The sequence below is a fragment of the Ictidomys tridecemlineatus genome, chromosome X, assembly GCF_052094955.1.
Source record: "Ictidomys tridecemlineatus isolate mIctTri1 chromosome X, mIctTri1.hap1, whole genome shotgun sequence".
In the NCBI taxonomy this organism is placed as follows: domain Eukaryota; kingdom Metazoa; phylum Chordata; class Mammalia; order Rodentia; family Sciuridae; genus Ictidomys; species Ictidomys tridecemlineatus.
Window position 1 is genome coordinate 120,074,748 of NC_135493.1, and position 15,113 is coordinate 120,089,860.

The window sequence follows — 15,113 nt, forward strand, 5'->3', positions numbered from 1 at the left end:
AGATACTTGGTGGTGTCATCTCACTATAATTTAAGATTTAAAGAAACTTAAAATCCTTCCAAATTTAACATTAGTTTATTTGATGAATTGTTTTTTGACACCAACAGGTTTTATGCAGGTTGGATATCTATTATCCCAAACTATGTGACCATTCCACTTTAATTCACTTGTTTATCTATTCCCCTTTCTATCCTGTGCACATGCCAGCACATGTATGATTTAAATAAATGCAAACTATTTGGTGTGTTATACAGCAAGTTGTTCTTGAATAAAATTTCCTGTTCTTAGATTATGATAATTTGCGATTTGTTGAGTGATTCAATTTTATAAGGAAAGTCTTTATATTGTGATTCTGATTACTCACAATATTAACAACCATTAAATAAATCAGTACCTATTACTTTTTGTTGGGGACATTTTCTTCCTACCTGGATGGGGGCAAAAAAACAAAGACAGTAAATCTCTTTGTTTTCCAATAGTCTCTATAAATCCTGATGTTGGGAACTGTGCACTTTAGCAATATTTAATAAGCACTTTAAAATTGACAGCTGTCTGTAAAATGAAATAGACTTTAAAATTGCTCCATTGTACCTATTTTAGGATTAAGAAAAATCATTTGTGGAAACCAGGTTAAGGCCAAGTTCTTCATCACAGGCAGAAAATGGGATTTTGTAAACCTGCAGATCCTGAATTTATTATTATATGCAGCTGTGCAAATTTGCAAACATTTCCTTTTGTAGTCAGGACTGCGTGGAAGGAGCCAGTTTGGACTGTGCCTTGATAGCTAACATTCATGGAGGCTGCAATGCAGGAAGCTATTCAGATATCTGGGCCTTTTTACATATTTTAATCTGGGCATTAAATGCCAGGTAGAAAGAGTATGCAAACCAAGTAGTCCTGATTTGATGTCAGGCTAAGAATAGATTAGCAGCCTTTGTGTTCTGGTCATTTTAGTGAATTTCAGAATATCACTTAAAAGACCTTTGTATGTCTTTTGAGTGTATCTTCTAAGGGCTATCAGGATTAAAAGATTGGGGACAGGCAGGACCATAGTTTTCAATTAAGATGTTGTCATTTCATACTGTAGCTTTCTCTGAACTAATCAATCAGATAAAAACAGTAACTTATAGTTCCTATGAGCACCAGAATTTGTTCTCTGTCCATCTTTGGAGCCAGTGGTGTGCAGACCATTCATGCTCAATCATACCCCCACAGCTGGGATAGATGGTTCTTCCCTGGTTGCCATGACAACACTGCCCTAGTGTGGTGATGTTTGCCAAAATTTACCACAAGAGGCAACTTTCCACATGTAACTACAGAGCAGTTATTGGACTAGGTGTTGTTCTTGAGTTTGATTTATAATTAATTCCTTGATGTATCCTTAGGAGGTCAAACGGACAGGAAAAAATGAAATAACAGGAAACTGGCTTCATGATTTTGATTTTGAAAATTCACATTTTCTGTTAAAAATAGATATAGGTTGTGTTAATTAAAATCCTAGAAGCAGATGACAAATTAGTTTACCTTTCAAAAAGTACTCACTGAAAACAGGACAGAGTGTGTGTGTGTGTGTGTTAAAAAATACTTCATTTCTTATTAAAATTTACAGTTTAGACAATTCTATATATGTAAGCTAAATATAGAGACAATGCTTCTTCTGTAATGTTGTGAGAAGTAAATGAGCTGATATACATCTGTACTTAGAATAGTGAGTGCCTGGAATATAAGAGCCCAGTAAATGTTCAGTGTTGTTATTACCACTTTTTATTATTATACTATCCTGGATTTTTAAGGTACATGTTGGTTCATTGAATAGATATGAAGAACACCAACAAATATTTGGACATTTTTTAAAAATCTGCCTCAAGTTGCTTTTTAGCCAGCTTGAAGATCGTAACAGAAACAACTGCATGGAATAGATGTATGCCCAACATATCCTGGGAAACTGTTCAACTCAAGCACTACAGACCACAAGGACTAGTGAGAAAGTTCCCAGAAGAGGATGCTCACTCATGCTATTCTGATGTGTGGGTACATTGATGCAAGCAGGATAAAGGTTAAGTTCACTTTTAGGAGTGTCTTGAGCCTGGTGCAGTGTTTGGACAAATGGGATATTCAGTGTCCTAGGTTCCATGGGATCTTATGTTCCGGTCCATGTTTCCCAAGGTCCATGCCCAAAAGTGTCTCCTCGATTAAAACACACTGCTTTATATTTCCCATGACTGTAGGTGTTTTTTTTTTTTTGTAATAGTTTGGTTTTAAAAACGCTTTATTCATAAAATAGTACTTTTGGAGAGTGATGGTTTTGAAAATTGTGAGAATTTATTCATCTTAAATTCCTACACCCTCTGTGGTTGAAACTACTCATCTCTCATTATTCTGTCAAATTCAAGCAAATATCAGAATAGAGAACTTTGCAGAAAAACCAAATGATTTTTTTAATTCAATGCATATGCTAATAGCTACTAGTCTGGTTATTTCTTTCTTCTTTATTACTCTGATATGATCACTTTTATATAAGAAACAAATAACATTCAGCCGTAGATGGTGGCAAATAACATAATCCCAGCAACATGTGAGGATAAGGCAGGAGGATCACAAGCTTGATGTCTTTTAGCAAGGTCCTATCTCAAAATATAATAAAAGGATGCTGCTCAATGATAAAGCACCCCTCAATTCAGTCCCCAGCACCACCACACACCACACACAAAAAGCACATTCATTTTTAAGTAACTTCTGAAGAAAGAAAGAACTATTCTACTTTTTGAAGGTTGGGTGTTTCTTTTTACTTAGAAATACTTGGATTAATACTAGGATGGCCTTCTCTTGATCTTACAAATTCTCTTTAACATCCTGGCAACTCCCCAAAGTGTGTTTTGGATGCTGAGTTTGCATAAAGTGAAAGCCTGCTTTATGTGATCTTATCTGAGGTGTACCGATTTTAAGTTTGAAGCTCTTAGATTTTTTTTTCCTGAGTGGTGTAGAAAAATGCACTAGACTTCTAGATTTGTTCAGAATCTCATTCTTCTGCGCATTAAATTCTGGACACATGGCATGACTCAAAGTTGGCATGGTTTTCCAGGGTAGGGTTTTTCAACCTCAGCAATGTTGACATTGAAGCCCAGCTCATTTCTTGTGAATCTGTTCTGTGAATTGTAGGATGATTAGCAGCATGCCTGGCTTCCACCTAGGAGATACTAAAGGCATTCTCTACCCTCTCTCACATTCTTATTCCAGACATTACTAAATGTCCCCTTCCAGGAGGTTCAACTGTCCCTGATTGAAGACCACTCGTTTAGAGGAAAACAGTATAGTAAAGAAATCTTTACAGAAGAATTAGCTGAACTATGACCAATACCAGAGTTATGGTTGTGTGTGGGAGTCACTGTATGGGGAAGGGGGAGTCTACACGTCTAGAACAAAGGTGAGAGAAAGAGATTCAGAGAGGTTTTCTCATGGTCTGGACTCCACTAAGCCTTATACAACCCAAGACACACATATCTTGTAGATTTACTCTTCTGTTACTCTCCAAGGGGGGAATCAAGGGTGAAGGCTTGTGTTAAGGGTGGTGAAGAACAGCATTTGGGGATGTCAGATAGGAGAAAGGGGATTATGTACCATCACAAGCAGTAAGTAAGGTGTCCAGGTGATTATATGTCAGAAATGAGACCTTGGCAAATGTCAGATATGTGCAACTTCAGATCCTTTGACATAAAACTTTAATGTTACATCCAAAATTCTCTATTGCCTCTGCTTCCAACTATGTAGTGTTCCCTTTGGGGATCTCCACAATCAAAAGAAGGCATGCTTTATGAATAAGAGAACTGTAGCCAACAATATCGAGTTTGAGAATTATTAACATAAAAAAGACTCAATAAGGGATAGAAGTACATTTTATAGATGAGGAAACAAAGGTATAGAAAGGCTAAGAAAATTTCCCAAGTTTCTATAGGATTTAGGCTTTGATTATAATTGTGAACTATACTGCATGATTGTAAATCCTGTACACCCTCACCTATAATACTGGAAACCATATTTGCAATTGTATGGATTCTTAACTGATGCCAGAGCCCCCACATTTCATGACCAAATATAAAGTATGGAAAATGTTTGGGAGAAGAAAACAAAATTTGGATGGTTTGAAGAATTGGGGTAATTTAATATGGTTAGTAAAAGCTTTCATTAATATGAAGAAAATAAATCCTGGGTCCTGGAGCATTATTATTTGTTATAAGGACAATGATATTTGAAAGGAGGATTTATTATTTAAATTTTTAATAAAAGAATCAGGTGTGATTTATTTCAGAAAATATTTTGGGACCCAAATGACTACTCTTCTCTCCTCAACTTTGTCACCCCTCACCACTCCCAGCCCAACCTTATTCCTTATTTTTATTTAATCCTCTAGAAGAGTCAGGTGTTTCACATAAAGTTATCATTGTCATTTCAAAGTATGCAAGTATTTTTGAATAACTAAATGTCAGTCAAGTACCCCCACTGATAAGGCTCCAGATCAAATGGAGTCAAAAGGAATTAGAAGCCAAGTCTCTCTCTCTCTCTCTCTCTCTCTCTCTCTCTCTCTCTCTCTCTCTCTCTCTCTCTCTCTCACACACACACACACACACACACACACACTTAATAAAAAGTAAAAACTTCAACTAACACAACAACCATAGACTGATGAATATTTTCTTAAGGCAATATGGAACACTACTAGATGCCACTATGTTCTAGAAATGTAGGAAATTATTTGAATTAGTTTTTCCCTTGTGATTTCTATATTAAGCTATACTCAATAGAATCTCTTAGATTGTTTTTTAATACAGTTGTCTACTATCTCATATTTTTAAGTCTTGGAATTCTATTCCATCTTGACATTTTTTTGCTATTGTCTACTACTAAGGGGAAAATTTCAGATTTGGGAGAAAGTCTTTATTTTCACTTCGTATAGAGTTGAGAAATTAAAACATAAACTTGACAGTGGTTACAAATGAAATGAGAAACTTTACCCTTTTTTCTTGATATAATTTTTATTGGAGGAAGTATAATGTGCCTTTGTAGCAATTATTAACTTATAACTTTATAACTTTCATATATATACAGTCAGTGAATCACTCTCGTGGATGGGCAGGTTATTTTCCTTATTTTTATCTTTTAATCAACTTAAACTTTGGCCTCTTCCCAGTGAAACCCTAGGTCAAGGGCAGACCTAGCCTTCTACCTCCAATGTGGATATGGCTGGTAGAGGTTAGAAAATAAAACACCATTACTTTGATGCTAAAAGCATTCTTATACATTGAGAAAGGTTAATTTATTTGAATTCTTGATGTGTCTATTCTAAAAGGGAACTGGAAGAGAAACCATTTTAGTGTATGTGGTTTGACCTGAGGAAGAGAATAACACTCCTCTCATTCTTAGGAAATTCCTGTGCAAGATTATGATTATTGACTTGCTTAGGAAGTAACTTGTTGAGGATAGTTAAAACTTTCACTTTTAACCAGTGAATCTGTTTTTATTCATCTTTTGTTTAAAATCTCTGAATTAATAGAAATTATTCTTCCACCTAATAAAGTAGTGTATATAGCAATAGTGGCTATTAAAACTCTTGGTGGTGATGAAAATGATCTGTATCTGTGCTGTCCAAAATGGTAACCACCAACCTGATGTGGCTGTTTAGCAATTAAAATGTGTCAACTGAAAAATTAATTTTAAATTTAAATATAAATAACTTAAATTGAAATATCCACATTGGGCAGTTCAAGTATAGAGTGTATCTACCAGTTAATATTCATCTTGGTTTGAAATATTCCATTGCATTTTCATCCTACATATCTAAATTCTGATTTGGAAAATGTGGCAACTATTATGGTGTTTGATAATTGTAAATTACTTCTAGATAATTTGTTTGAATCTCCAATCTTCATTGCATGTTTTCAAGATAGGTGTTTATGGAACTACAGCCCAGAAATTAGCTTATTAGCTTATTCCTTTGCCTTTTCTAATAAATGATCTGTGAAAATTTTTGGTTAATTAGATTTATTATTTATTGAAGTTCAGCTCCTCAGTATTATTGAGACCCAATATCATTAAGCACAGTAGGAAAATATACATTATATCCAGTGGAAAGCCCAAAAGTAGAATTCATGAGTTTTAGGTCAGCAAAAGTTCAGGCATTTATGGAAGTCAAAAGAGAACCCATTTCATATGAAAAGTTACTGCAGGTCCTCAACTTTTAAAGGTTTACCACATAGACATTGTATTTTGCCTGTGACCTCCCTGCTCTTTGAATCCAACCTCCAACAGAATTTTAGTAGTATGGCATTAACCTTGTGCATGTGGAGTAGAAATGATATTTCATTTATTAATGGAATTTAAATCCATGCCTAATGTTTTAAGGGATAAAGATCAGAATTCTACCCACCTGCTGCCTTATTATATTCTGGTACCACTTCAAAATTGGTAAGAACCTTAAGTGAAAAAGTCATTAGAATGCATTTGACTTAATTTAGTTTCATCTAACATGTAAACTCACTAATGCTGTATGAAATATAGACCTACTAATGTAGTCCTGTTATATTGATAGCCTGAGTTCTACAAAAGAAAGAAGGTAAGCATTTGTTTGGTGTTCCTGTGTGTCAGGCACTGTGTTACATCTATTACACCCATTTTTCTTGTTTTCTTGCATGTTCTGAAGCAAGTAACATCACCCTTGCTTTTATGGATGAGGTCATGAAGAGTTACACAGTTAATTAATTTGACCAAGTTTCCAAAAGTAGAAATTCCGTTTAATTCCAAAGTTCTTGCTCTTCACTGGAAAAGCAAGACATATAACTGTAGATGATCCCCAGGTTGGTTAATTCAAGAACACAATGATATCATTAAAAACACAGGGACATTTCATCTTTCCACTATCCCCTCCTAGTCTCAAAATGGCAGACACAACTCTGGACATCACATCCTTAAGCAAATAGATCCAAAGATGGTACAACACTTTCTTCTAGCACATATCTATATGTTTGTTTTTAATCAGAGGGAAATGTTTTCCCCAGAAGTTTCTCATCTCTCAGGAAACTTGCTTTTTTTCCTCATTTAGTGGTCAGGGCATACCATAACCCATCCCTAAACCATTCACTGGCAAGGGGAATACAACTATGTATGATAATTGGTGCCATAGTTGGTATGGAGGAATGGACATTTGATCCCTGGGACAATAGATTGGGTCATCATTCCAGAGGTGGAGGAAGGTCAAATGGTGGGATTCATTTCAGCTCATCCAACAAGGAAGAAGTGGTGAGGAACACTGATAGACACCTAGCTAGTGATGGCTGTCATATTTGCTTGAAAATTTTAAATGTATATTTGTTATAGAATTAATACCATTTGGCCTTCTCTTCTCATTGTTGGTGAGCTCTCTCTTTGGTAGATTCTCAATTCTGTAATCATGGGGACTTCCTGTTTTCACCAGTACAAGGTAGAGTCTCTTGTCCTAGAGCATACTTGATTAATATTTACTCAATTGATTAAAGTTGGCCCATGACAATTAATTAAAATTTTTCTTACATTTTCACTGAATCTAATTTATTTAATATCAACTTTTTCCTTTTAATATCAACACCCTCCCAGTAAAGTTATATTTATTCATTCCAGAAAATGATTAATGAGCCTTAATCATAAAGGTACTGGAATAAAGTTGCTGTGAGTGCTGTGTAATATAAACCCTGTGAATACTGTTTACAATTTTGTGTGGGTGTAGGAGGAAAAAAGAGTCAAATATAAATAAGAGTGGGAAAGAAAACTTGTTTTGAGTCCATTTTATACATCTGTTAATGTTTTGAAGAATCTGCAGTAGAATCTATCATCTTAAAGATTATGAAGTGAAAGAAATGATCTGTATATAAAATCACTGAGATTCTTAAAGCTCCATTATTAAATTTTTCTTATGCAGACTAATTACTTTAATAATTTTAAATTTATTGTGCTATTGTACATGCCACTAGTTTCATTAAAAATATGTTCCTATAAAATAAGATCAAAAGACCAGATTTTGATTATGCTAATGTGGTGTGAAGTATGAAGCCAGTGTTCCAAGTCTCAATTTGTTTTATAATATAGACCCTTTTTTGAGTTTATCTTTTCTAATTAAATATTTTTTTTCTAAACTTCCCTTCATTGCATCAGGTTCAGTTACTGTATGTGTTCATAATTTTTTCACTTGATCAGCTCTTATTGCTGACATATAAACTTCCATGTTTTAAAAAAAAATTGAGATAGTAGAGTTTTGCTAAAAAGAGGTAGTCTTTATTTGCCTGCCAAATGGTCAATTCATTGGGATAAGCAAACAGTTCCTACCTTGTTCAAGAATATTTATTTATAGTATTTTCTCTCAGGTGACATGAAAATTCAATTCAACACAAAAACATGAATGATTTTTAAAACATTTTATTGTCCACTAATGATACTTATTTTTAGTTACAGTATTTGCTAAGTGATTGTAGGCACAAATCATTGAGTTCTTGTCATTTCTAAAAGCAACTGAAGAATCTAATTCACTTCTGTGATTTTCTGATCTTTTTAATCCTGGGAAAAAATACCAAAAGGAACAATTAAATAATTTACTAACATTTCTAGTGAGTCTTATTTGCAATAACATGTATGTTTTAAATTTTGTTCAAAAAATGTACAACCATTGAGTTAACTATAATTTCCTAAGTTTCTTTCTTATCTAATTGTCATTAGATATTAGGTCCCTAACTTCACAACACTTAAAGCCTATAAATAACAATTGCTACAATTCATCAAGTACTTCCTGCCTGCCAGGCTTTGAGCACATCACTTTAGTTCATTTCCATAAAATAACTCTAAAAATCTATCATATTTATACTAATTCTAAACAGGAAGAAACTGAATTTTAAAGATTTTGAACTCCCTGCCAAAATCACCTTTCTGTAAATAGCTTTAGCAAGGCATGAGCTCATAATAAAGTCAATGATGTTAATTATTAATAAAGAGATAAATGTATTTCTTATTTTTAAAATATTTTGTTTTAGTTGTAGTTGGACACCATACCTTTATTTTATTTTTATGTGGTTCTAGGGATAAAACCCAGCACCCCACACATGTGCTAGACAAGCGTTCTACCACTGAGCCACAACCTCAGCCCTGATAAAAGTATTTTCTATGCAAACCAATAATATATTTTAATTAATGGTAGGCACCAGATTGTTCAATTCTGGTTAATTTTCAAAAATTTTTCCTATTCTTCTCCATAAATATCCTCACACCTGTGAAGCCATGTATGACATATTATAATTGTTTATTAGGAAACTATGGCATTTATATTTGAAAAGATATTTTTAAATTATCTTCTTTCATTTCTTCCTCCAATTTTAAAGAAGGGAAAACACCCATAAACCTGAAATAATTTGTAAAATACCACCTCATCTCTGAGGGCAAAACCAGAAATGGAGCCCAGGTGCCCTGGCTCCCCATCCAGGTCATTTCCACCTCACTCCTTTTGCTTCTCAGTAGCAAACCATCAATTGCATTTATAAATTAGAGTCATATTTGGGTACATATACATGACAGAATCACATAATCTCATAGGGTTTATAGATATGATAAGGATTGTTATAATGACTATCCCCATTTGTTTGAAAGAGCTTCAATGGAAGAACATTTAGTGCTAAACTGACAACTTCTTTCTAAAAGCTTAATCTGTAGCGTTTCAGCTCTAATAAAAGAATATAATTGTGTATTTTAGCCTCACTCAAGTTAGATGTCTACTTTAGACAGGTAATCTTCCTTTAGGTCTTTAAAGAGAGCTCCTATTGACCTTTTGTACCTTGTTCAAATATTGGTACCTTCTGACTCCCCAAAATTATTCCTTTTTTATAATTTAGCCTATTCTAGGTAGTCAAACCTTTGAAATATAAAAACTGATATTTTTTATTGTTATTCTCAAAAGTAAAGGGTTTCAGTACTATATATTCTGGTAAGAATTAAATAATTTCAGAATTTAAACCCACCATAAAAGATATGATCTTAGTTACCTAGTCATCTATATATAAACTGATTTATAATATAAAGTTACAAAACATGCTTGTTACTACAGCTTTACATCCGGAGTTGTCTGAGAATTTAAAACTGCACAATTCTGTTGTGCCATTTTCCCCCAGGATTTGTCTCTTAGCGGCTTCAGTGTATACTCACCACTTCTTCCCGCTTGGTCTTGTCTGTTGCTGGCCAAGCTTCCAGAGGCAAATCAGGAAGAAGGGGGGGCAGCTGCATGGGGAACATCGGAGGCAGATGTGGCTGTGGTGGCAGGGGATGCAGGGAGTGCAGAGGTGGTTGGGGCTGGACAGGCTGCATAGGCTGCATGGGCTGCATGGGCTGCATGGGCTGCATGGGCTGGTGAGACTGTGGCTGAATGGACTGGGGCTGGAAGGGCTGCTGGAAGGGCTGCTGGGCAGGTGGAGGGAGGTTTGGCTGGTGGTGTTGGTTTGGAGTCATGGAGTGGTGGCCAGGAACGGGCATCATTGGCTGCTGGGGGGCCACGGGCTGTTGAGCTGGCACCACTGGGATGTGGTGATGAGGCTGAAGGGTGTGACTCGGGGTATGCTGTTGAGACAGCACAGGGATGATTTGGTGGTGCAGCCATCCACCCATGGGTTCGTAACCATAGGAAGGATACTGGTGAGAAACAGAGAGTCAGGTTTACCATTGGCTCAGTTGACTTCCAACTGGAGAAGTAGCAATGATTTCTTTGTCATTATGACCATATGAATATTTTAGTCATTTTTTCCTTTGCAAGAATTTTCAACTATGTACACAGATATGACCTTTTACAAACTAAAATTCTCATTAGTGTCTGTATGTGGAGTAGACATGATATTTTGCTTAATAATGGAATTTAAATGCATACCTAAATATTTTAAGGGAATAAAGAACAAAATATCTACATACCGGCTGCCTTATCATGTTCTGGTACCACTTGAAAGGGGTAATCACCTTAAAAGAAAGAGATATTAGAATACATTTGATTTAATTTAGCTTCATCCAACATGTAAACTCACTAATGCAGTATGAAATATAGACTCACTAATGCAGTCCTGTCAGTATTGATAGCCTTAGAATGTGATTTCTACAAAAGAAAGAAGAAGGTAAACATTTGTCTGGTGCTTTCTATGTGTCAGGCACTGTGTTACATGCATCTCACACATTTTTCATGTTTTCTCACATGTTTTGAGGCAAGTATCATCACACTCATTTTTGTGGACAAGATCATGAATCCTTAAAGATGTTCATTAGCTTGACTGCATTTGCAAAAGTAGTAACTGTGTTTAATTCTACAGCAAGAGAATAACAAGCAAAAAAATTATGACATTATAATGTGATATAGCATTAATTTAATTATTTTTATTTGATGACACAGTGGAATTAAAGGAGGTGGAAACACTGTTATTCTTGAGACACATGTTTACTGGTCAAATATGTCAATCACTTAAGGTTTATCAGAAAACCTTGCCTCAAATTCTTACTAACATTTTTCTTCAGCTTGTATGTGTAAACAGACTCATAGATTGTAACCTCAACCTATGAGACAAGTAAGAGTTTCATCCCTTTCTGAAAAGTATATACTTAGCTAAACTCAGATTTAGGGCTCCTTCATTTAATAGTATGGAATTTAATTGGTAAAATTTAAAATTACTATTTTTTGTTTTATTCTAATTAGTTATTAATCTTTGTCAAGTTACATGTGATATAGCGCTTTTCATATCCACTAACTAATCTCTCCTCCAAACAGTATTTTGAAGTGTGGTTATCATTATTTCTAATCTGCAGATGAGTAAAACATTTTCAGAGAGAAAATGATTTACCAAAGATTATGGACTTAGTATGGGCTTGGGAATAAACCTAACCCAATTTCTAGAACTCTTATGCTTCCATTACTCTGCAGAGTCTCTCATGTAGATATCACTAAGTCACTTATCTTTCAGTAAAGCCAATGAGATACACACATAATGTGTGAACCTCTTAGAATCATGAATTTTTTTGAGCTAGAAGGGATCTTAAATAACATCTTACCCAATCCCCACATTTTATGAGATGGGATAAAACAAGGATGTTTAAGCAGAGTTCACTTTCTTTCCTATTATGGAGCCTCCCTAAGTGGTAGTTCATGGTGGATAAAATTATTGCCATATTTAAGAGGAGATACTGAGTCTGAGTGGCCAAATGGGAGGGTGCTGAGACAATGCAGGCTTAAGGCCATCTGCCAGGGCTTAAACTGGGAAGCTAGTAGAGGGAACTGAAAAAGTGGGACCATTTGAGAAACATTTTGAAGAATCAACACACTAGTCTTTATTGAGCTCAGCACATTTGTAACTCAAACAGTGGTCAAAATTAGTAAATAGAAAAATTACCTCATAGCTGAAGTTGATATAACCAGGGTGCCCAGGATGAGGTGGTAGCTTTTATAGGAAGGGGAAAGGAGAATAGAAAGAGAGAAAGAGAGGAAGAGAGAAAGAGAGAGAGAGAGAGAAAGAGAGCGGGGGAGGAGAGAGGGAGAGAGAGAGGAAAAGAGGAGAAAGGAACAGATTAAGTCAATATTGTTCACATTAAGGGAGACTGAAGATACTTTTTAAAAAATATCTATATAGTGCAGAATATATTTGAGATCTACTTTTACTTCAAACATGTATACTGTGTAGGAGGAGTCTTCTTGTTTTAAAGAGATCCAAAACAACTAAATAACTTTCTCCAGGGCTATAGTCTTATAGTGGGAGACCTGGAAATAGAAGCCAGCATACATTTATTCTCCAGTGATCAGACAAGCCCATCCACCCCATGTTGTCAAGGAATCCTATCCTATCCCACCCACCAATTTACTTTTTGAGGAAACACTCCTTGTTGGGGAGAGGTATGTTTTGTAACACAATTTAAAAATACCAAGGTGAAAAGAATGGCCTCACAAAAGGTTGCTTATATATCAGGTTATTAAGTGCTTAAGTATCAGAAGGATTCCTCATACTTAGCAGGCAAAATAAATAAATAACACATACACCCTAACAAAAGGAACAACTAAGTGGGAATTTTTAATGAATGTGAGAACAAGATGGCTGCAATAAAATAGAAATATCCTGAATCCCTCCCCTGGATAATGAAAGCCTTGATTTATGATGTTTAGGCCAATCCTTTTTATTATTCTATCAATGGATTTATGGCAGAAATTTGAATGTGCAAATTAATGAGCAACCTGAATAATTATCTAAACCAGGACTGTCTGTTCTTTCTGAAGTGAGAGTCAAGTCACTTATGTCTGCCTCATGGCATTGTGGATGGCCCTGGTGTACAGAAGAGAGGAGAGAGCATGATGAAGAAACTCTCTCAGACCTGGGGCTAATTAAGAGTTGACTATTCTATTTTTTTAAATGCTTGTATTTTATAAGAGGAGTTATTCACTCTCATTGTGAGTATAGTTAATTTAGTCAGGTAACTGCATTTCCTATACTGTCTTGATATAAGCCCTCTAGGAGTGCAGGTGTTGAATCATGGGGTGGAAAGGGGGCTGAATTTGTAAGGCAGGGGTCCCTCAAGGGGCTAGGAATTGCCACAATGCAGGATTTCAGGAAGGCAGAGCACAGAATCTTGGTCTAATGGGTAAGAAAGGAAGAGAGGAGGCAGGTTATGCAAGCTTACTGGCTTCTGGTTGTATCAACTGCTCTTTATGCCACCAAAAGGCATTGCCTTTATGTGACCTAAGCTCTCTGCCCTTAAGTACCTGTGTCTACAGAGTGGATCAGATTTCCTAGTCTTTGGTTCATTAGAATGTAAAACATACCAATATATTTTGGGCATAGGTAGTACAACAAAGCCAAACCACCTACTTAGCAGATGTGCCCAAAAGGGTGAGGCTTCTGAGAACAGGGAAATGGTTCAAAGACAGGAATTCCTAACACAGAAATTTTACCCATTCCGGGGTAACAGCAGTGGTATTTGGAGGGCAAGAAGAGATTGGAAAACTTGTGAGAAATTGGTTTTAGAGAGTTTTGTATTATTTTCCTAAGGATGATGAAATATTTTCTCTGGAAACCTTTCAAGGGTCCCTTCACAAGATTCCTCCACGTAGAGATGGACAGTGATATTTACAAGTCGTTTCAACAGAACCTCTTGGGAGTAATTCTTAAAATGCAGCATCCTGGGCCCCACCCCAGCTGTACTGAATCAGAACCTTTGGTGGAGGTGTTTGGTAATATACTTAAAAAGAAAACAACTCCTTAAGGTTTTATTCAACACAGAGACATTTAAGTATGTATGTTCTTATACTGTTTTAAACCCTGAAATTTACCAACTATGAGAAAAATTTTTATTTCTAAGCTTATTCAAGGGGTATTTTACTCACAGGCATAGCGAAGGCTGCTCCCAGGAGGCAGGCAAACAAAATCCAAGTCCCCATTTCTTGATGGTTCTGAAATGTTAACAACATCTTTTCTTAACTCTTCTCCAATGTGAACATAATTAATGTTCCATAAAACATACATAATCTACATTAATATGTTGATAATAAGAAGGATGGGGCAATTTTTGTGAGGTGACTTCATTCATATGCAATTTCAAGTTATCAGTCCATATTATTTTCTGCAGTCACAATAGTTATAAAAATATACTTTAAAATGAGGCTGAGAGCTTAACAAGTTATATGTTATAAATATTCTAAAAGATTGGTCAGTTGTCAAAGTGCACAATGTTTTATACTTTTAGAACAAGAAGCCACAGAAATATTTTTGTACAGTTTACCTGGGCATTGCTACTGTTAAAAACAAAGACTAATTACTTGAGAAGCTATTAAGTAACTTTCCAAAATAGATTAAGAAGGGAGTGAGATGTTCCAAATGTTCCCATCTATAGAACTTCAGGCAAGTTCAACTTCAGTGAAGTTCAACACCTTTGAATTTCAGAGATGGAGTTAAAGATGTGATTGTACAAAAAAGAGAAGATAGCACTACTATTCTGAGATTCTTTACTGAATTTTGAATGATTTTTGCCTAAAAGATTCCATCTTCAGTCAATAATATCTTTTTGTTTGACACTGCACTGTCAGGCTATCCTCAAAT

General features: G+C 35.4%; 2 protein-coding genes across 6 annotated transcripts in view; one reads left to right on the forward strand and one right to left on the reverse strand.

The window, feature by feature from the left end:
* Window positions 1-15,113, forward strand: part of Arhgap6 (Rho GTPase activating protein 6) — a 453,321-nt gene that overhangs the window by 317,133 nt on the left and 121,075 nt on the right. The window lies entirely within an intron of this gene.
* Window positions 10,195-14,455, reverse strand: Amelx (amelogenin X-linked). The gene is made up of 5 exons (XM_078034161.1): window positions 14,402-14,455; window positions 12,423-12,470; window positions 11,099-11,140; window positions 10,963-11,007; window positions 10,195-10,689 (listed from the first exon to the last, which is right to left on the reverse strand). Exons 1-5 carry the CDS (start codon window positions 14,453-14,455, stop codon window positions 10,195-10,197), a joined length of 684 nt encoding a protein of 227 aa, XP_077890287.1.

What these genes read in the sequence shown, in the direction of transcription:
- Amelx (XM_078034161.1), bottom strand. Translation starts at nt 14,455, where the DNA reads ATGGGGACTTGGATTTTGTTTGCCTGCCTCCTGGGAGCAGCCTTCGCT. An exon ending in ATACTGACAGGACTGCATTA is followed by an intron (nt 11,008 to 11,098) that starts GTGAGTCTATAT and finishes CTTTCTTTTAAG; the next exon opens with GTGATTACCCCTTTCAAGTG. An exon ending in AGAACATGATAAGGCAGCCG is followed by an intron (nt 10,690 to 10,962) that starts GTATGTAGATAT and finishes GTTTCTCACCAG; the next exon opens with TATCCTTCCTATGGTTACGA.